At 44.2% G+C, this 21,770-nt stretch overlaps 1 protein-coding gene across 2 annotated transcripts in view; it reads right to left on the reverse strand.

Moving 5' to 3' along the window:
• Positions 1-1,062: 1,062 nt before the first annotated feature.
• LOC124067664 (protein FAM126B-like) overlaps positions 1,063-21,770 on the reverse strand; it is a 39,365-nt gene continuing 18,657 nt past the window's right edge. Inside the window, exons 4-13 of one of the 2 annotated variants that reach the window (XM_046405226.1) lie at positions 21,021-21,122; positions 19,290-19,469; positions 17,124-17,204; positions 15,286-15,401; positions 12,991-13,086; positions 12,113-12,229; positions 10,058-10,145; positions 9,725-9,881; positions 8,795-8,980; positions 1,063-5,673 (exon numbers count right to left, since the gene is read on the reverse strand). In XM_046405226.1, the coding sequence (XP_046261182.1) occupies positions 5,039-5,673; positions 8,795-8,980; positions 9,725-9,881; positions 10,058-10,145; positions 12,113-12,229; positions 12,991-13,086; positions 15,286-15,401; positions 17,124-17,204; positions 19,290-19,469; positions 21,021-21,122 (1,758 nt within the window). In that variant the 3' untranslated portion in view covers positions 1,063-5,038. The remainder of the gene's footprint in view (positions 5,674-8,794; positions 8,981-9,724; positions 9,882-10,057; positions 10,146-12,112; positions 12,230-12,990; positions 13,087-15,285; positions 15,402-17,123; positions 17,205-19,289; positions 19,470-21,020; positions 21,123-21,770) is intronic. The other variant, XM_046405228.1, reaches the window with a different exon arrangement.

Genomic DNA, 21,770 nt, shown 5'->3' on the forward strand with positions numbered 1-21,770 from the left:
TCTGTGGGAGGGTCAGGTGTAAAGTGAGAAGTGAGCTGCAGCAGAGTTTGTTCACAGGATGTTTCAGGCAAAGCTCAGCTTTCACATGTTCAAGCTGTAATTACTGAGCAGCAAAACACCAAAAACCGACATGATGGAAAGGAAATTCAATTAACAGTTTCTGTGAACATGAAAATATTCAAATAAAGGACTTCTTCCGGAGGAAATCAACATTTAGGTTCAGCTGAAAATGGACTGTTGTTACGACTGATCACCACTAGGTGTCAGCACAACACCGCTGACCGCAGCCCTCATCACAAACTTGGAGCCAGATGTGTGGTCACTGCTGCTGCTCAGCAGCTGTTTGCAGGCTACTTTTCTCGGATTTTATATCTTACTAAAAAAGGGTTATTTTGACTTGCAGAGCAGCAAGCAGTTACAGCAGGTTTACAAGCTCAGTTCATATGGTCTTAACATTTGAAATATCACATTTAGACCTTGGACTTCTTTAGTTACCACGTGATTATTAATTATTTTCATTATCAGTTAATCTGTGGGTCCATAATTCTCTTGACTTAGTGTTTCGGTTGATTAAATGTAAAACACTAAGAGTACCAAGATAACATCCTGGAAACCCAAAGCAATGTCTACAAATTAATTGTTTTGTCTGATCAGCTGCCAAATGTACAAATAAATTCGGTTTATTATCTCAGTAGACAAAAAAAGCAAATCCTCACATTTGAGAAGCTGGAACAATGTTTTACATTTTGCTTACAGTATCATTGTTATCATTGCTCCACACACCCAGAATTATGTGTAAAAATGTATTCCATAATCAGCTGCTAGAAGGATTCATTTTTCCTCCCTTTTTAAGTAGAAATCTGAGGCTGGATGAATTTGTAGAAGTTTGCTGTTTGTGGTTATTATTTTTTTGTGTCTTTTACCCTTTAATATTCTTTGAGCTAATATTCCAGCATGGCTCAGTCACCTAGTAAAACTAAACAGCACTGTGGAGATTGGTTAATTGAGCTTATTTATCAATCGACAGCATGTCATTGGCGACAAAGCAGACAGACACTCGTATCCCTTACGGCACAATATTTATTCAACAATATACAGATTAATTTCTCTCTACATCTCAGACTGATCTTCAGGTTTTATTTTCATTTTTATATATGTATCTCGCTTTCACCTTTGTACATTTTTTTTTTATTTACAAGATTTAAAATAAGTCTTTCTCTCCATTTATACAACATCGACAGTACAGTGTTATCACGTGGTCCGGCAGCTTCCCTCGAAGCCTCTAGGTGAGATTCATCACTTATAATCTGTTTATATTTCATACACCGACTGAAGTCTTTGAGCCACAAGAGCAGCAAACTTAGAGAAGGGCTCAAACATGCACCAACAGTCCAGACGTGGCTTCCTCTCTCTCTCTGTGTGTGTGAGGGCGGTCGGATGACGAATGGATGGTCCTCTTATTTTCACCCACATTAGGAGATGTCTTGCACTCAGCAGCACCACAACAGGGTGTATATAAACAGGATCACTGAATGGGGACACTGTTGAGGACTTGCACCTTTGAAAAATAAAAATCATCAGCTTAAATTCATCTGCCCACCCGATCCATCCCACCCGACAAGGATCAATGAAAGCTGGTAAACCAAAAACAAAGGAAAAGAAAAAGAGGGGAAAATGTTGCATAGAATCAATTCTGACTTCAAGAACAGAAATTTTGGTGCTGCCATTTTTTTTTTAAATGTGGCTTTTTGATAAGCTCCTGAGACCTTCCAGACCTCGTAACTTTTTTTTTGTTTTTTTTTTTGGTTTTGAAAAGAAAATATAATAAATAGCTGTACCCTTAGACTTCTAACAAAAATAGCATTGTGTTGGATGTGACATCACATAGAAGTACTACTTTAAAGAGACTAAAACCCTGCATTGAGTGTACACACATTTGCACATCTATATATATCATTTCAATAACTATCTTGAGGAGCGAGGTGGATGGATTAAAGTGCATCATACTGTATGAAAACAAAGCCCACAGTTATCACATACAGGACAGGAAATGAACTTTGCCTTCCAGCTCCAGCGGCTGACCAAGTACAAATTTGACCAGACGTATGTAGATGTAAGTGGACCCCATGTGGACTTCTGGGCTTATCATTCTGCCAACATGGATGGCAGATTTAAATTCAAACCACTGTCACGTTTTATCATCATTCGCTGGCTGGTGTTCATTTCCCACCCTGAGCACATGCAAATAACACCAGATAGTGAGGAATATTTATCAGATGCTCTAAAATCAACACACAGTACCAACATGGTTGCTGGTAACCTCAGTTGGTGGGGTTGGGTGTGGGCACTCTGATTAATGAAATGAACACGTCACCAGTTTTTAAAACAGCAAAAAAAATAAATAAAAAGGTGCCACTCAGCTCACAGCAAAATACAGCAAATGGGAAGACGGCTCGTTGTGAGCCACACAGCACAGGGATTGACAGCAGACAGAACAGGTGAGAGTGTGAACTGTAGCTGCGCTCCTCTCTTCTACTTCCTCCACAGTCCAGTCCAGCAGGAGGAGGCGGAGGAGGAGCATGTGAGGCCAAGGAACCGACCAGGGAGGCCCCTTTTTCATTGGCCTGAAATGTTTAAGGCTAAAGCGCACACAGGACTCAGTCAGGACCAGGAGCAGCAGCTGTGGAGGTTTCTCATGAGTGTGTCTGTGTGTGTGTGTGTGTGATTATTTCACTGCAGTCTGAACTGACTTTTATATACATTTATCATTCACCCTCGTTTCAAACAAGCACGCCAGCAAGACGTGGGAAATGAGATACAACAGCTGACACCCACACTACACAGACGCATAATATACTTCTTTTACATGTCAACAGCAGAGCTTAGCATTGATTTTGAAAGTACAGCATGTCGCACACACCTGCGATGACTGAAAATCATGGCAAAAATAGGTGAAGCTGCATCTAAGGGCACGTTAAGCCATACGCCCCCCCCAAAAAAATCCCTTTTTTTTGTCGATGTCTCTTAACTTTGAAATAAGAGCAGTAAACGGAAAAAAAATTCAGGCATTTAAACTTAAGACACCCAAGCAAAAAATAAATTCCTTAAGGAGAGGATGTGTATTGGCACACGTGGCAAAGACGAGGACAAGACTTGGGTTTGGCTCGCTGTGCTGTTTCACGCATCTGAAACAGCGGTGCTTTGCAGGGCACTAAACATGCAGACAAGCACGCCATGTTGCAATCACTCGGCCTGGGCAGGGAGCACTACAGAAGGCAGACGCAGGCTTTTAAACAGCAGAGGAGATCCGTCTCCATGCACATGAGGATTAAAAACAAACAAAAAACAAACAAAAATTGCACTTCATAAATAATTACATAAAAAAAAGAAGATAAGCAGGACATTTCGAGGGAATTCAATTAATCCGGTTAATCCAGATGTGGTTGTGGATGTGATTACAGAAAATACGAAAACCTGAAGACAGTCCTGTTGTGTTTTGCAGCTGGATTTTGTGCATGATGCCATTTAACTGAAACGCAAGGCTGGGATATTAACTCCTCACATGAACGCACAGATTTTGCTGTGTCATAAGAGTTGCAGTATGAAACTATTTTGGTCATTTAATCCTGCATCTGATTGGGAGACAGGTGCCTTGAGTGGCAGGTGAACACACAATGAGGTAGAACAAAATGTTTCATGAGCATCCAATCAGACCACAAAACACCAAATGATGGTCACAGTGACTGCAGGTGTGCAGTGACCAGTGCGAGCCTCCAGAGGGCAGTAATTCACTGGCTCAGGAAAGACGCCAACAACAAGTACACTCACCAACAAGTGCTTTGAGATGGAGGGACCCATGCAGTTGTTCAAACCATAACAACAATACACTATAAAATTCCAGTCACTGCCTTTGCGCTTTAGAAACCTGCACTTTCTTCAAGGTTTTAACCGAGTTCTTCCACAAGATTCTGCACATCAATGATTTCTTAAGATCCTGTTAAAAGTTTAGACGAGCAAGACATAAACAAAACAAAACAAAACAAAGCAAACAAACAAACAAACATAAAAACACCCTTACCACATTCCAGTTTGGTTTTACAACTTCTCTTAAAAGTCTGATTTTACAGATGAACTGAGAATCAAATGAAGGTTAAGCGGACAGAATCACTTGGGCCGAACTGATTTTTCTGACAAATCAATTTCCAACAAGCGAAGAGAAAAACAAATGCTACCTTCTTTGGATTGTGATTAAAAAAAAAAGAGAGAGAAATGAATAAAAGAAAACATTTGGAGAATTTCATAAAATAAAATCATTTATGTCTAATTAAAAACAGCACAATTAACAAGGAAGATAATCAGCAAGAACGATTGCACGTGAGCCCGGGAATGATAGAGAAGGAAGGAAGAGACCCCACTATTCTCCACATGAGCAATGTTAAGTGTTATTGCTGACTCATTTTTTGACTGATTCAGTCAGGAACTTAAAAAAACAAAACACCCCCCTCCCTCCCTCCCCAAAAAAAAATAAATAAAAAAAAATCAAATCTGAAATGTCATGCATCTCCCTACAGCTAGCGTGGCATCCTTACAAGATTTGTCTCGACGTCTCCTCCTTGTGAGGAGAGTTTCTGTGTTGGATGCTCAGCTCGGTCAGACGGGAGGATTCACTGACATGCTGGACTCTTTTAACGCTCGACTTGTAGCCAAAGCTGTGGGCGGTCAGCGCCGACCGATTCTCTCCCTGTTGCATCCTCGGTAACACTGAACCCAACAGCGACGACTGCAAGTCACGATTGCGACTTTAATGGATGTTAAAAGGGCGGAGACACAACTCATGAGATCCGAAGGATCCGAAGGACGCGCACAGACACGCACGCACACACACTTTCACAAACACACACACACATACACACCAACACAGAACACAGGTAGACAGAAGTTGTCATAGTAGAGCTGTTAAGAGCTGTAGAGATATACTGTATGTGTGTGTGTGTGTGTGTGTGCGTACGTGTGTGTCTACGATGCCCTGCACTGCACATTAAACCTGTGATATGATCTGCATGTTGAAGCTGGGGGAGCGGGACTGCTTGGTGAGAGGAGCTCCGGGAGACAGGAGGTCCTGGGCGTCCTCTGGCCTGATGAGGTGCTCCTCCTTCAGGCTAATGGTGGACTGGCGATGGGAGCCACCAGCTGGAAGCCCTCCCTCCTTGTCAGAGCCCCCCGTCGCCTCCTCTCGCTCGTTGTTGCCTCCATTCAGGTTGAAATTCATGCAGTCAAAGGACTTGCTGGAAGAGGTGCTGCCAGTCCGCACCAGTGTGGACCCCGCAGGAAAGCTCAGGTGCTTCTTTATGGGGCTCAGCTGGATGGCGTCCAAGTTGATGCTGGCTGGGGGTGACTGACGCCTCTGGTGATGCCTCCTCACAACAGCCTGGTGATCTGCCGACAAATCCTCCTTCCCCTTCTCCTGCTCCCTCTCCTTGTCCCGAGACAGCCGAGCCGCGATGGCTTTCTTGATGCTGCTGCTGCTGCTGTTCAGGCTGCCGCCCCTCTGCCCGCCGCCGCCGCCTGTCTTGGTGCCGCTGGGCTGGCTGCTGTTGGACGCCCCGGAGGAGAAACCCTCATCGGGGTCGTTGACATTGAACGAATCTTCCCCGCCACTCATACCGTCAGCGTCTGAACACAAACATGCACGAACATACACAGAAAGAAAGCATGATAGACAGAGAGACAAGTGAGCAAGTTCAGACGACGACTGAGATTCAGCTGACATATTTTAGTAAAATCTGACTGTGAACAAACCTTTGAACTTTTAATCTGGGGGAGAAACTTTTGGCATGAAGCAGGTGCAAACAACTTCCAAAAACACTAACAAGTCCAATACTATTTGTAGTAAAGTACCAAAATTCAGACTCTAGACAAAAATATCACCATAACCCTGAAAACGGGCCTCTTGTTAACAGTGATGCAGACAGGCCTGTGACAAACTCTGACTAATCTGAGCAATAAGATTAAAAATGTTTATAAATTATGCAGAATAAATCAGCAGAGTACATCTACGGCCTTTAAACAGGCCAGCACCAACACTCACACTCAGCACACCGCGCTGCTTCATTAGCTCGCTCATTATGCACCAAACGGAGGCACAATTCAACATCGATGACCTTGAGCTTTGATCATCTGACGTAATTCACATCGACTAAAATCTAACTAGCTGTTATTTTAGGAAAAGTGTGAGTTCAATAACCTGCCTGATAAAAGCACAGAATTTGTTTTGCAAAATATGTCACATTCAAAATATACTCAGTGTTAACAATTAATACCTGGCACTCATTTGGTAGAATTCTAACAGGCACAGCAACAACATAAGGAAATCTGAACAATAAAACAATTAATAATCCATCTATGGTTTCATTGTTCGCAAGCTGAAAGGGAATAAGATGATAAACTGAGTTAGGAAAAAGCATGTTACTGACATACAGTATGCAGGGTAAAGCCTGTTAGAGAGAAGAGACAGAGGACCAGCCGTCTGTCTACGTCATGCATTGCTGGGACAAGCAAAACTCGACGACAAGGAACCACAGGCAGCATCAGAACCCCCCCCCCCCCCGCCCCAAATAAAACAGGAGGAACCGAGAAGAAAAGGTCTGGACTGACATGCACACAACATGAGGAGAAGACACATGCTCTCCTGCCCCATCCCTCTCGTGTCTCCCGCAGTGCCGGCCCCGAGGTCACATGGTTGGCCCGGCCGAGATGAGCCTGCCAATCTGTGGAGAGCACTGAGGCGAGTCCGTACACCTCGTCGGATCAATAGCGCTTCACTTAGAGCTGACAGCCCATACGGCTAAATGGGCCCGTCTGCAAGCCGTCACAAGCCAACCCCACCCCAAGTGAAGAGCTAAAATTTCTTCTTCGCTTTCTGAACATGTTACCCGTGTTCTTGCATGTTTTAGCCTTTTGACTACAGTTTTGCTCATGTTTGTCGGAGCAGGGACTATTTTAAAAGCTCTTCCAAGGCGATGCATTCGAAGACACTCTGAAATGCAAAACATTTTATAGCTGTCTGTCTAAAATCATTGCATATATGAGATGTGTTTCCAGGAAAAAAGCCTTGAAAACCTTGTATAAATAAAGGTATATATGGTGCATGTGATGTTTTGTAATAAAGAGGAGGATGCGGCACACAAAGCAGGTGATCTGATGGATGTGTCAGTAAACATTGTCCACATCCCCCAAAAACTCAAGGCAAACAGCTTTGCTTAAGAAGAAAAGTTAAATACCTTCATTATCATGACTACTGTATTAAGAAACTGTTGAGACTGTGCAACAAACAAAATGAATCTAATCCAAGATCCAAACATCCTTAAACACAACAACAGTCAGAGATTTTAAAATTGTCCCTTTTCTCAGTGACAGAACAAAGAATAAAGCCTTAAAATATTCACTATTTAAGTAGCTAGTTGTGTTGTTGCCAAGTCAAATGGATGAAAAATTAAAAACAAAGTAAATTCAATTTGTCGTCAACTGGCTCAAACATGCAAACCCACCAGTATTATCTCCAAACTACAGAACATATCAAGGTTTATTTCCACGTCAGAACTTCAAGTATTTGTGCTCAGACGCTGAGTGAGTGATCTTCTTTAAAATAATCACACTTCTCTCTCAATTGGGTGGTAGATTTCTATCGAATGAAACTGCTTGAAAGGTTCTTTTTGCCACAGCTGCGTCGAGCTTAATGAAAGATCATGGGAAGAAGACGGGATGGCACTCGGACAACGTTGACCTTAAAGGCCAGAGAATGAGCTGATCTTCAGTCGTGTCAAAAGATCGGAGTGACGTTTCAAGATTTCAAAACATGTAGCAACCACACATGGACATGGACACACATTCAACAAGACAAAATGGGCCGGATGATACGTTCTGGTAGCAGAAAAGTCTTTGCTGATCAAAATATTGGCTTTGACAGCCCTCGTGATATTTAGTGTTGCTTGTCTGGCCTCGTCATTTGAAATGTTAAGTGTTCCAAGGTTTCATGTTTTAGCAGATGCTTGCTGCAGCGCGTGCATGCATGATGAAAAGCTCGTTCCCACTCACTGAGCTGAGGACAAGAAATGAAACATGGCAGAACATAAAATTAGCATACAACAAAATGCAAGGCCACTTCCTGCAGAGTAGGAGGTAGCAGATGGGTGCTGTTGGCCTGAGTGACCCTAAACTTGTGGTGCTGTCAAACACCGCGAGAGGCAGCGTGGAAACAAGATGTCAGGTACTCTGTGCCAGCTTTGTTAAAGCTCATGTATTTTTCCTGTTAAAACTACAGAAAAAATAAACTGAACGTATAAAACCAATCATCAAACATGGAGAGTTGAGAAAGCCCAGAGCAAAAGGCCAAATGTGCTCAGTGAGTGACAAGGGCAGCAGTTTAAAGTACATTGGAGGCATGATGAGGAAAACGAGAAGATATGACATGATGGCACGGCCCATGCAGCCACACTTCCTTCAAACCCAGAATAGGCGACTCGTCCACTCTTGAATGAGTCGAAAAAGAGCAGCGGTCTGGTAGCAGAGGGGTTGCTGGCTCGGGGGGGGGGGGCTTACAGACTGGATGAGTTAGTATACTCTGGGGAAGTGAAGAGGCAGCCAAAATGGTAACGGCAGAGTTAACCCTCTCAAGAGGCAGGAGGAGGAGGAGGAGGAGGAAGAGGAGGAGGAGAAGGGATGGGAAGATACAGATCGAAGGGACACCTCCTCCTGAGACCCTCCCTGCTCTGAGCGCCCGTCCCTGAACCCCTACCCTCAAACGTGATGGGGGGAATGATGCTGCTGCTGCTGCTGCTGTGGTGGCTGTGAGGCCGCCCTCCTCTCTCCTCATTGGCTGCGGGGTCCCAGGGAGTGTGGTTCTGTTGGTGCGGCTGCTGGGCGAGGCTAGGAGGATTGACGATGAGGCTCAACTCTGCATCAGTTGAGTAGTCAAAACAATCTGGGAGTCAACAACACAGACGGGGAAACGTGTTTCTTTAGTGGCAAGCAGCCTCAACCCGTTCGGGCCTCACCCATCACGGGCACAGCAGGCCTAATAGCTGTGCGTTAACACGTTTGCAGATTACAAAATATTGGGAAAAAAAAGAGAAAAGCAAAGTTATTATAAAAATGAACTGCCCCGTTATTCTCTCATCAACCAGGGAAAATGCAGTCAGTAGAATCTACAGGCACCATTTTGTCGCAAGTTTCCGGACCTTAAATCTAACCGATGATACAAAGCACAGCACACACTTAATAGACAAGACGAGAAGAAGAAGAAAAAAAAAAAGAGCAATAAGGAGCAGTGAGAGGCACAAGCACCACGACACAGAGACTATAACTGACATTTGGACACCATTTGGACGATGCTAATGGTGTGACTGATTTGTACAGGAACACATTTCCCTCTCACTGCTAAGAACAAAAAAGAAAAGTCATTTTCTCACCAAATAGTTGCCTCTTGTGGCCTTTCACAGATCAAAAAAAAAAAAGGTAACAGCTTGTAAGTTTACAGCTTAAATCACAACCAACCACCGGTGCTTTTTTCTTGCATTATTTTCATGCCAAACCTACTCTGTGGCGCTACATTACTAATGAGGATGGTAAAGTAAAGTAATGCATCTACTTTGATCCCTCAGTTCACTTCACTCTGTGCTGAAGCCGTGACGCCAGTTTTTCCTCCTTCTTTCTGCTGCAGCCTTACCCTCTCTCTTCCAGCGGTGCCGCCGTATGGAGGCGGTGGTGATGGCTGAGATGGAGATGCGGCTAATGGTGGGTGTCACCTCCACCTGGAGCACCTTGCGACCCCGCGGCTCATCTGGAGCGCTGTCCGGCAGGGAGTTCTTCATGGCGTTCCCCAGCTGGAGTTGACAGAGACACACAGACAGATCAATTACCAGTTAAATGATAAAAGCTTTAACAGTTTTTTTAAGACTGATTATGGGCCAGATTTGTCTCATCATTGCAGACTGTTGAGGGCCTTTTACTTGAAGTGTTTTTATTTGACTTGAGATCAACTGTATGTGAGTGAGCTTACCAGGAGAGGCTGGGAGTAAAGCTCGAGCTGGGCTCTGTACAGAATGTCCTCCAGAGCTTCCCGGCCCATCTCCCATTCTCCGTTGTATCTACACGACACAAAAACACAAATACGTGCACACGGGCATTTAACAACATACACATCATACTGTGAGCTTATTTGAGTGAATGGGAACATCTGACGAGATGCCTTGGAGTCTGAGTCACATCCTGCTGAACTATTATTACCGTAGTTATTTAGTAATGCCTGCAGATACAGCGAGGAAGTGAGGGAGGGAAGGAGGGGTTGGACACAGAGTTCAGATTGATTATACTTCTCTGTCACACTATTGTCTGTTTAACCCACGATTTACCTTTATTCTTAGAACAACAAAAATGCTTTAAAGGGAAACATAAACTCCTTGGGGATTCTGTGTAGTGGAAAGGAGAAACATATCACAGTTTTATGCTATTTATATCTGACAAACCTGCATCATAATATCTTGATTTGAAGGCTAACGTTTTAAAACATTAGCGCTCAGCATGCTGCATGCTGCTTCGTTAGGAATCAGACAGAAGTGCAGACTGGGTGACCTGTGGCTGTTGAACTGATTTAGGGGACGGCGTCCAAAAGCACCTGCAGAGGACGATCACCAAGCACACCAACAGAAGTGAAACATGGATGAACGCATGTGCTGGTACAAGCACATTTTCAGGTTTATCACCTGGCTCTTCTACTAAAGATGAAGGACATCTTTGATCCAGTCCTGTACGTGCAACAACAGCCGGAGACAAAGGCGTGGGCTTTCCTTTGGACTCAAGATGAAAAGACTGGAATGAATGGACAGGTAAAAACAGAGTCTCTGATGTTGTGCAGGCTGGAAAATTAGTCCAGAATAGATTACAAACCTGAAGGGGGTAGGGGTGTGTGCGTGTCTGTCCTGCTCTCTCTCTCTCCTCATGTGGCATTACAGTGCTGTAGCATTAGCGAAGATATTAACCTAAATCCCAGAGCGTCCCTGATGAGTGCCACGGTCTCTCTGCATGTGTGGAGCTGTGGATTCATGTTTTTCTCCCACTTCGTGTGCACCTGCTCAGGCCAAGGGTGAATGTGAGAGCTCAGGCTGGCACTGACGTGGCCAATGGTGGGGATTACTAAAAAGGCTCTTATTCTTACACATACACACACACACACAGTCTGGGTTTGGTTTTGTTTTTTTTCCCAGCGGCACTGACTGCTCCAATCTCCTGCCTGCTGCTGTGCACACCCAGGGGGGTGATGAAGCAGAATGCATTCTCATTCTCTCCTCACTACACCATCCTTAACAGCCCTGATTTCCAGTCGCTGCCGTATCGGGGAATTCATCTCCGAGGACGGGCTGTCATCGAGGAGACGTAATCAGCTTTGCAACGACTGTCCTCACAGGGGATGAAATCACCTGCTCCCACAATACACTGCCGATGTAATCAGTCCGTACAGTGGGGAGCTGTCGTCCTTGGTAGAGCGCAAGCATATGTTGTGAAAGGAGATTTTCTGCAGTGGATCACAGCAGACTGGAAGAGAGACTGCCCTCATTAGTGACGTCCCGCAGAGGAGCACCAACAAAAATGAGAAATATCGTGTCATGTAGCTCATAAAGGAACTCTGTACATGACATCTGTTGAGGAACAAACATGAGATTATTTCCCATGTCAATTACCTGAAATCTATTACTCAATGCCCCCGACGATCTTCCAGTGAAAAGTGCTGATCTGACATATCATGGATGAAAACCACTTAAAGCAGCTATGATCAATATTTTTACAATAAAAATCCAAGTGTCAATGTGAAAGAGGTCACTTGTAATAACTTTGAGCCTACAGAGTTAAATTATCACCTAAATCGTCTTTATGGATCCTTATAGATCTTCAGCTGACTGTTTAACAACTTGACTATTATGGTTCGCTCTCACTGCTCTTGTTTGTGGCTGCGGCAGGAAGCCGTTTTCAGAGAAAAACCTCAGACAGACACAGCTAGCAACTAGAAAAGAAGAAAACCAGGTGCCAGGTGAGCACAAACTGCTTTCAGGATACATACATGGCATGGTAGACGGCAGTCAGCATCTGCACCATGAACTCGGGGTCCAGCAGCACACGGTTGCACGGCTCCCTCCACAGCTTCTGCTGCTGCCGGGGGAAGCCACATACACACAACCTGAGGAGGAAACACACACATGAACAGCGTCAGGCAACAACAAATGGAGTTGGTTTAGGAGGGGAAAAGTTCCCTCTCACTGCTGCAGGAGGAAGCACAGATCAGATGAGAAGAACAACTAAAAGGGAACAGCAGTCACTTCCTGGGCAATCTGCACAAAGAAGAAACCCATCAAACAGCGAGCGAAGGGAGGTCAGGTCACGGAGGTCGGGGAAGGCTGGATGATGGGGTGTTTGAGGTTACACACTGAGTTTAAACTCAAAGACTGAGCACCGTTCTCACGTTCAGAAATCTTCACAGTCACAGTTTGCCGTCTGTCTAGACTGAGCTTGCTTCTGTCTATTCACTCACAGTAGGAAAGTCTTAATATCCTGAAAAGTCTGCAAGCTGCGGTAAAACAATCGCCAGGTGGTGGCTTCGCTGTGGAGCCTCATACTGTGAATTCCACATTGATCCTTTCTCCTAACTCCAGGGCTTCTCTGTGTTTCTCAGACAAACCGACTCAGACAGGTATGCAGCTGTGATGCTTTCATCCAACCAATCACAGACTATCAAGTCCTTCCGCAAGGGGGGGGGGCTGTCAGTATCGAGGTCAGCGTATGGCTACAGGGGATAGGAGGCGATTTAACGCTAGATTCAGGGGAGCAAGAAATGGAGGCAGCAGAGAGGGTGGCCACTAAATTGAGTACAGAAAGGACAAAACTGTGGGTGAAAAAGGACAAAAATACAAGTCACACATGCTTCACGCATGTTTTTCTCACCGTGAGCTCATCCTGCAGACTGACTGATAGGAGGACAGGGGCATGTAGACCACAGCAGAGTTGTAGCAGAGCATGAGGAAACAAAGCACTTCAAACCTGCAAACACAAAGGAGTCAAGTCGAGAATAACGAATGAATAAATATGACCCTGTTTCCAAAACAGTTTGACAACAACAACTTAATTTCTTCCTGTAAATATTTACATATTTTGAATTTGATGCCAGCAACACGTTTCAAACAAGTTGGGCTACCGAAGCAAGCTGTGGGCTACCCAAAAAAAACCTGGCTGAATCATTCCACTGGTGAACAGGTTCACTGGTCATTCACGAGCCAGGATGGTGGGACGTTCACCACTTTGTGCAACACGTGACTGTATAAAGGATAGTGCTGCACGCGCTCTGGAACACCATGTAAAAGTGCTGTTGGCGAACACACTTTGCTTGCAAATGATTGCATTCCGATTTTATTTATGTTCGGCTTCACAACTTTTTAGGAATGAGGGTTGCTTGAGTTTTGTTCTGACTAAGCTGAAAGCCAGCACATCCATTTTTAACATTATATGTATTATTCTGAGACATTTTACTGCAGACAGCAGTTGTTGAACACCGTTTGCCTAAGCAGCATTGTGAGCTCATGTATTGTATGTAGATGATGCCTGACATAATGCAGTAATCACCCTTAAACCCACATTATGTCAGTGTTGTACCATCAGGGTAAATGCAGAATCTGAGAGACTGTAGTTTAATTGGTTTATTGGTACAGTATTTGCCAATAATTTATTAGAAACACAGAACATGAGGAACATGAGGAATGATGTTCCTCCTGGCTACAGGCAGATGGATGCGCATGGATTCATTCTTTCATAATTTTAAGTATGACCTAAACTTAACTTAAATTTTTAAGTCCCCGTTTGACAGGCAGCTTTGTCTGTGCAAAGGACCTTTGCTAATAAAAAAGTGAAACTGACATCACAATTATGTCTGACAAATTGTACCAATTTACGTTCGTGAATTGAAAGTGCAAAAGCCTGCCTTTTTTTATTTCGCAACAGTTTTGTTTCGAGTCTCTTTTTCGCTTGAAGCAGCAGTGTAGCAGTCAGCGGATTGCATGGAGGTGTCAAGAAAAGACGTTTAACAATATTAAAGTGATTTGTGACCTACTCTGACATGAGAGCAAAACAAAACCATCCACTTGAAATAACCAGTTTTCAGATATCGGTACAAATCTCAACACTGTGCTTCCTGTTTTGGTGAATGTGCATTTTAGAGGATGTGTGTGTGTGTGTGAGGACAACCAGCGGGAGGACCTCAGGGTGTAAGGGCCATAACTGATTCTGTGCGCAGGGGGAGCTAAATGGCCTGTCTGGCAGTATGTCATCAGTGGGAGTGAGCTGGCACCTCTCAGGAGCTTTGGGCTTTCTTCTCATAAACACCATCGCAGGCGCAGCCTCACAAATGGATTTCGAGATAAGCTGCGAGGCCCCTGCTGAAATCCATTGAGTATATTTACGATGCTCTGTGTTCATCATAGCTGAGGGCCACGCTGCTCTGGACAACAAGCAGGATGACCGCTCTTATCTGTGCGGCCATTACATCATCAGCCCAGAGAGTTCAGATGTGCGTCCGTCTCTGTGCACGTGTCATTGCAAACAAACGCACGCACGCACAAAGCACAAACTCATTTTGGTGGTGCAGCAACAGCAGCAGCAGCAGACCTTTTTCTGGCAGGATTCCAGCAGGCTTCATTACTATGCTAAGATTATCATTCATCCACAGCAGCAGAGAAAATGTAAGAGCCAAAAAAGCTTTCAAGCCTGCTGTGTCTGTCCAGAGGAGGCTGAACGACAGCCGAGGGGTTACGCTCTGACCATCCAAATAGGTCTCTTTCATCTTGTGGAGAAGGATGAGATAAGAAAAAACAAAAAAGTAATAATAACAATTCTGTTAATTTTGTAAATAATGAGAAAAAATAAAAGAGAAAAACACACCCGAAGTTGGTCAAAGTTGGATTCAGTGTGGTAATGCCACCTGAGGCTGAACGGCTTGCCTTTCATGTGGGTTATTTTTTTTTTTTCTGCTGTCCAAATTTTCTAAAATCAATCTTGATATACAGAAAAGTAATTCGGGCTGGCAGTCTGAACAAGGCCAAAAGGTTTCACCCCCTCTGGTAACTCATTCAGTATGCCACACTCTGCGCAAAGTCTCTAAACTGCAGCAATTTAATCTCTTTTGTGATGTTCGTGCAGCGTCTCAGATTACTCCCTCTCTGTTAGCAGCTGGTGGAGTCAGAGCGGTACCTGTTCTGAGCTGTGAAGGTCTCTCTCTGAGGGTGGAGGCCGCTGTACACCACTCTGATCAGGTCATGCTGACAGAGAGCCCCCTCTGTCAATGCCATGGATCCCAGACTAGAAGGCTAGACACAAAAAAGGTAAGACACACTTAATCAAACACGAACTGAAACTGCTGCGATCAGATCACATTTTATCAGAGCGGTATGACTATGACTGGACCTGCCAAGCTCTCAGTCAAGGTTATTTCACACATCATGTAACATACATTCAATGAGTCATTTAAGCCGTCTTCGACTCACTAAAATGATCAGGAGACAAGATTTATCAGAGGGGAAAATTTTACTTGCTGGTCACGTCACCTTTGTCATACTGATACTGTAGAGAGCTCTTTCTCAGATCTTTGCATGGTTCATCAGCACTTCATGAGACTTTTATTTGTGACTGTATTAAGTCCTAACTGGAAACAGGTATGTATATTGCACTCAATCCAGAACAACACAGATATGTGCCTGGCAAATGAATCTTAAATCTTCCCTTCCTTTCATCACAAAGACAGAAAAAGGAAGTGGCACAGGTGATGACCGGGAAAGTGAACCGATGACTGAGTGGAATCTTAACTTAAGTCCAAGTGAGAAGATGTCACAAGGCCACTTCATTCTGCTGGTGTGCGGAGCAAAGTCACCCCTAAATTGAACTGATATTCTGTCCTAAGTATCTCAGGCAGTTCTTAGCAGAGAGGGGAGGGGAGGACGGATTAATTCAAAAACAGAGACTGGAGTGTATGCTAATGCCGGAGGCCTGGGGATAAGGACACGTGATGCACAGAGCCTTACTACAGCCTACGAAGCTTGTTATGATTTTTTTTTACACACACACACACACACACACCACCCCGCCTCCATGCTTTCTTCATTCTCTCAGCATGGAGGAAAGAGCCTCTCAAGCTTGTAATTACAGCGATAAATCGCCTCCAGCACACGCCACACACTGTAGTCTCATCGACACTCTCTCACACACACACACACACACGCTAGCACCCACTGAGGACTGTCATAGCCTTTCACAATTTACTGTACACGCTTCGTGCGTGGATCAGCGGTTAGGGTGTCGGACCCGTAACCGGTGGATCGCTGGTTCGATTCCCCGTCCCGGTGTCCAGGTACCTAACCCCCACTGCTCCCCGGGCGCTGCACGCGGTCGCCCACTGCCCCGGGTTTGCTGTGTGTGTGTGCACGTCACTTGGGTGGGTTAAATGCAGAGAACAAATTTCGTTGGAGTGAGTTCCCTCCAATGACAAAATATGTCACTTTTGCTATGCTTTGGGTAGCAGGAAAACAAACAAAAAAGCCTAAAAAGTGGCCAGCAAATGGTCCTACACCAGCAAGTCGTGTTAAACGCTTTTCTAAAGAATTCCAGCTCACACAACAATCAATACTGAGCTCTGTCTAAGTGATCAGTGCAGTTTTTCCTTGTTCACCTGCCTGAACTTTTCATATTAAAGTTTTCCCAGCACAGAATGGACAACACAGAATAATAATAAAAAAGGACTTTGGCAGGAAGAGACTTAAGGTGTAGTAAGTCATAAAGTGGGCTGCAATAAATTAGAAAAGCTTTTGGCATAGATAGATAAGCCCTGGAGGTGCGGTTAATTAAAATGGACACTGAGGAGATGTCATCTTCCAAAACAGCCGCTTAAATAAGTCTGTATGACGCTCAGACAGTCAGTGGGAAGGAGGCGGGCAGAAGCAGAAAAGTGGATTAAAATAAGAGGCAGGAGGAGTGAAATTAAACAGTACACTAAGAAGAGAAGTGCAGTGAAAAACAGTGACTGACAGGAGCCCCACCTCATGATATATCGATGGTTTGGACAGAGACGGGATTGTGAAGGAGAGGAGCCTGCTGTTGCCGTCTTTGTCCACGATCTCCTGCAAAACCAAAGAGAGGGAGGAAGAGACAGAAAAAGCCGTGTTATCAAAAGGATTCAGACGTCTACCTGCATAACTTAACCCAGTCCAGAAGTTGGTCGCTGATTGGTCAGTTTTGGCGCTTGTCATCCCACATCATCAGGACCCATGTGGGGAACAGAAACTCAAATCAAGCTGACAGTAGTGTGTCCAGCACTTTTTTTTAATGCTTCTGATATGTATATTTATGTTCTTTGGTGTTAAGAAGAGCTCACGAAGAAATAACAACATAACATGTGCATGATTAGTATTATTAGAGTGCAAACTGACTGAATGTTATGAATAATGTGACAGCTTTTGACTGGAAGCGAGCAGAGAGCTTTTTCCTGATGGTCTCGATTACTTTTACTACATGCGAGCACAGCAGGCATTGTTAATTGATTGAGAGATAGACATAGAAAAATAATTTTTTATTTGAGTGTATAACATTTGCGTAATTCACGGCAAAAGCGGATCTAATTTTCCTTTAAATCATTAAATGTGCATAAAAGTGCAATTGTTTTTTTCCCCCACATGTGATGATCAAAGAAGAGAGATTTTTATTCCCCTTCTGTGTGGAGCAAACCAAAACAAAGAAAACAACAAACGGCAGTTTATCCATCTAGCCGTCCAAGCATCCATAATCCACGTTTTGGAATGTGGTACCAAAAAGGCTTTATCCCGTTTATCTCCCACTCTTCCTCAGCATACTGTTGGTTCAGGCCTTGTCCTGCCCTTCACTGGCTGGCAGTATGTCTCTGAATATCTGATGGGACTGCTGAGAGCAAAGCTGTTTATCAGAGCTCAGTCATCAGGGACCCTTGGCCGCATGTGCTCTGTGTGTGTGTGTGTGTGTGTGTGTGTGTGTGTGTGTGTGTGTGTGTGTGTGTGTGTGTGTGTGTGTGTGTGTGTGTGTGTGTGAGATGGTATAGACACAGAAGAATAAATTATGCATGGATATACCTTCAGTTGTGCTGGCTGACATGGAGCTCTTTCTATTGATGTCTCTAGCTTTTAGCCCATTTCCCCGAGGGTGTTTCCTGGTGATGCAATCTATCCCGGGTCTATCCATTAACCAGTATTTTCCCTGTAGATCGCCTTTAATGTCAACAGACTTACAGCCTCACTATTGCTGTTCCATCTGTATCAGCTTTAAAAGATAACCAGTGATTTGCATATCAAAGTCTGGGACTTTTCCACAGTTTGAAAGAGTAGAGCTCTAAAAAAAAATATATCAACAGCACTGATTCCTTAAAAGTTGGGATTTTGGGTGAAACATAAATAAAAATATTAAACCAAGCGTGGTTACTGACAATGATGTGGTAACACGCCCATGTAATATCTGTTACACAATATGTGTTAACACAAGGTGGTGAACTTTGCCCCATCCTTGCTTGTGAACGACTGAGCCCTTTGAGCGTATCCCTTTCATTCCCAATCACGAGACTGTCAACAGGTGTTACCAGGTGTTCTGAGCATTCAACAGCTTTTCCAGTCTTTTGTTGTCCCTGTCCCACCTTCAAATAAATGTATATTTACAAAAAGCAATGAAGTTTATGAGGTTAAATATTAAATTTATGGTCTTTGTACTATTTTCACTTCAATATATTTAAAAAAGGATTAACAGATTATCACATTCTGTTTTATTGATGTCTTACACAGCATCCAGACTTTTCCGGCTTTAATACCTATACTCATCTTTTAGAGTTTAGTGTTGGCCTTTTCTGTCAGCTAACGGTGATGTGACAATAAGTACCTGATCACATTACGCATTTGAAGGCTTAAGTTTAACTGCAGGAATTTGCACAATATGCAAATCTCTTACACTGTAGGGATTCAGAGTTTCCCTAAGAGACACTCTAAATAAGACAGCGTTCGCAGTCACCGTTACTTCGAACATTGTGGCACACACATAAAGTCCACAATTATCCATCACTATAATCAGTACAACAGTACAGCATACATCTCATGGTGATCATGTTTAGATTTCATGGCCTCCTCAAATGTTAATTATGTATAAGATGTTTCCTTCAACCCCCCTCACCACCCACGGCGGCTGACACCCACCAGGTTGTACATGCCCAGGAGGAGGGCCTCGATGCACCCATTGCTCTGACGATCCCTGCTGGCCGTGACACGCAGGTATACCCACACCAGCTCAGGCAGGAACTGAAGTGTGAAGCGGCGCAAGCGGTCTTCAGAGCTCCGGTACAGCTCGAAGAGTTGGTGGCACACAGGCTCCAGTAGCTGGATTGGAAGAGAATGGAATGAGTAAATATGTACAGGCCTGAGACATACAGTACTGCTGACAGGTTTAACCAACAGACTAATAGCAAAACTAGCATTTCTGCCATTATTAGGCTAACAACAGCCTAACAAATAATTACTCACCAACTCCACAGTGACTCTTCAAATTATCGTATTTTTCAAACGAGTAAAATCGTCATTTAATGACATGATGTCTGAAAATAAAATTAATGAGGTCATCTTATGAAGCGATCTGCCTTATTCAACATTCATCAAATTAAAACGAACACACAGGAAACCCAACCCACAAGCAACCTTTCTGGACAGAAATACGTGGAGAAGGCAACTGCGCTTAGCAGCTCTTGTTTCAAATCATGAATGAATGTCAGCCTGACTATAACATGATGGAACAGACAGATGGAGGGAAAGTTTTGCAGCTGGTCGATAGTGGGAGGTGTACAAGAGCAAGGGGGGATAAATCACTACAATGGACGTCTGGTCGGATGTCGTCTCAGGGGAGCCAGCTGAGCCAATGTGTTTACACTGTCCAGGGGTCAGTGGAGTGAGTGCCCACACAGCACTACTGCGCAAGTATGTGTTGGACTGTGCCTGACCCTGAAATAAGCTGCAGCTCATTAATGAACTTGGCCAGGCTTTTGGGCCTCCGCGTCATCGGCAAAAAAAACACCCAAACACGAGCCAGGCACACTTTGCAACCTCAGTCTCTCTCACACTCATACATACATACATACATACACACACACACACACACACACACACACACACACACACACACACACACACACACACACACACACACACACACACACACACACTCTTTCTCTCCTGTATCGCTTGCCTGATCATTAATGGGATTGTGCAGCCAAATTGACAACACTAATGGAATTTAGATCTATGGCTGCTTGACACCCAAGTGCCTGTGAGTGAGAGAACAAGGGGGGAAAGAGAATCAGAAGCAGCGACTGTATTATTAGAGCGAATTTAAAGTCCTGTCTCATTGAGTGCCTCGGGCCTTTGCTCAAAAACTGTGTCATTAGTTCCTTTAAAAAAGAAAGTGGTGGTTTAACTTCATTCAGTACAGAAATAATAATAAAAAAAAAGCCCGGACATTAAAAAACTGTGAGATGCTTGTGTGTTGCAGCCCACCTAATCATAAACTGAGCCTGTGTATACACAGCGTCTGTGTTTGCATCTTTGACTATGTGTGCAGCTTTTCCAGTGGGGCCAGCAGATGTTACAGTGCTCTGTGTGTTTGTGTGTGTGTGTGCGCCTATATAAAGAACACTGTGTGCCATCTCACAGGTAGTGTGACTGGCGCTGAGCCCGTCCACCGCACTCTCCCACAGCACACTGCGCTTGTGTCCAGTCTGCAGACACAGTTGTGTGTCCGTTTTTTGCTCACTACCAACTGAGACTACAGCATGTGAGTCACAAGCAACACATTTCCTTCAGGTAAAACAACCACGCTGAGGACTTTCTCTGATGTGTGTGTGTGTGTGTGTGTGTGTGTGTGTGCCCTCTGAACATCACCTCATTGTTGGGGTCCTGGATGACTCTGTAGAGCGCTGGCACCAGGGACTTTTTTAGATGAAGGCTGCCGGCGTAGCTGGAGATGTGGGTTTCTGGTAAGGACTGAAGCGATGACAAAGAAACGTTTTGCGACTGCATGGTTCACACATTTCTGCACAAAACTGAAAGGTCTGACACATGAGGCCTGTGCATCATTTCCTGTCCCAAACAGTCACCACTGTTACATGCATAGGAAACAGTGAGAATATAAATGTTGAGTGTCATGTTGTGTCCAGATATTCTCAGCTCAGCAGAATTTGAATGCAGAAAATTTGTTACAAGACAAAATATCAACCACAAGAATTAGGCTTGTGAGATCGCTGTCTGATATCTGACAGGCTCCAACCTGGAGCAAACTGATTTGACCGGTCAACACTATGTGCAGACCACAACGGGCAGAGATATAACAGCCCAAGTATGGTCATTTTGAGGACATAACACAATGTGCCGGGTCTGCACTGCTCACACAATGAGTCATACCAACCTATTTCCCTCACTACTCGTCACGCTCCCTCTTTTAACTTTTTCTGACAATTTCGTGGTCTCCTCTGCACCCTCTTCTTAACGCACTGCACACTAATTCCTGATTTCTGCTCTTCTGATCTGTATGTTCTCATGCTAACTTTGATATTTCAATGTCAAATGTCCACGAGTCAGAAACGGAGAGTCTCCTAGCAGCAACATTTCCAATAGTATTTACACTTTTTTGGT

The sequence above is a fragment of the Scatophagus argus genome, chromosome 11 (genome assembly GCF_020382885.2).
Source record: "Scatophagus argus isolate fScaArg1 chromosome 11, fScaArg1.pri, whole genome shotgun sequence".
NCBI classification, from domain to species: domain Eukaryota; kingdom Metazoa; phylum Chordata; class Actinopteri; family Scatophagidae; genus Scatophagus; species Scatophagus argus.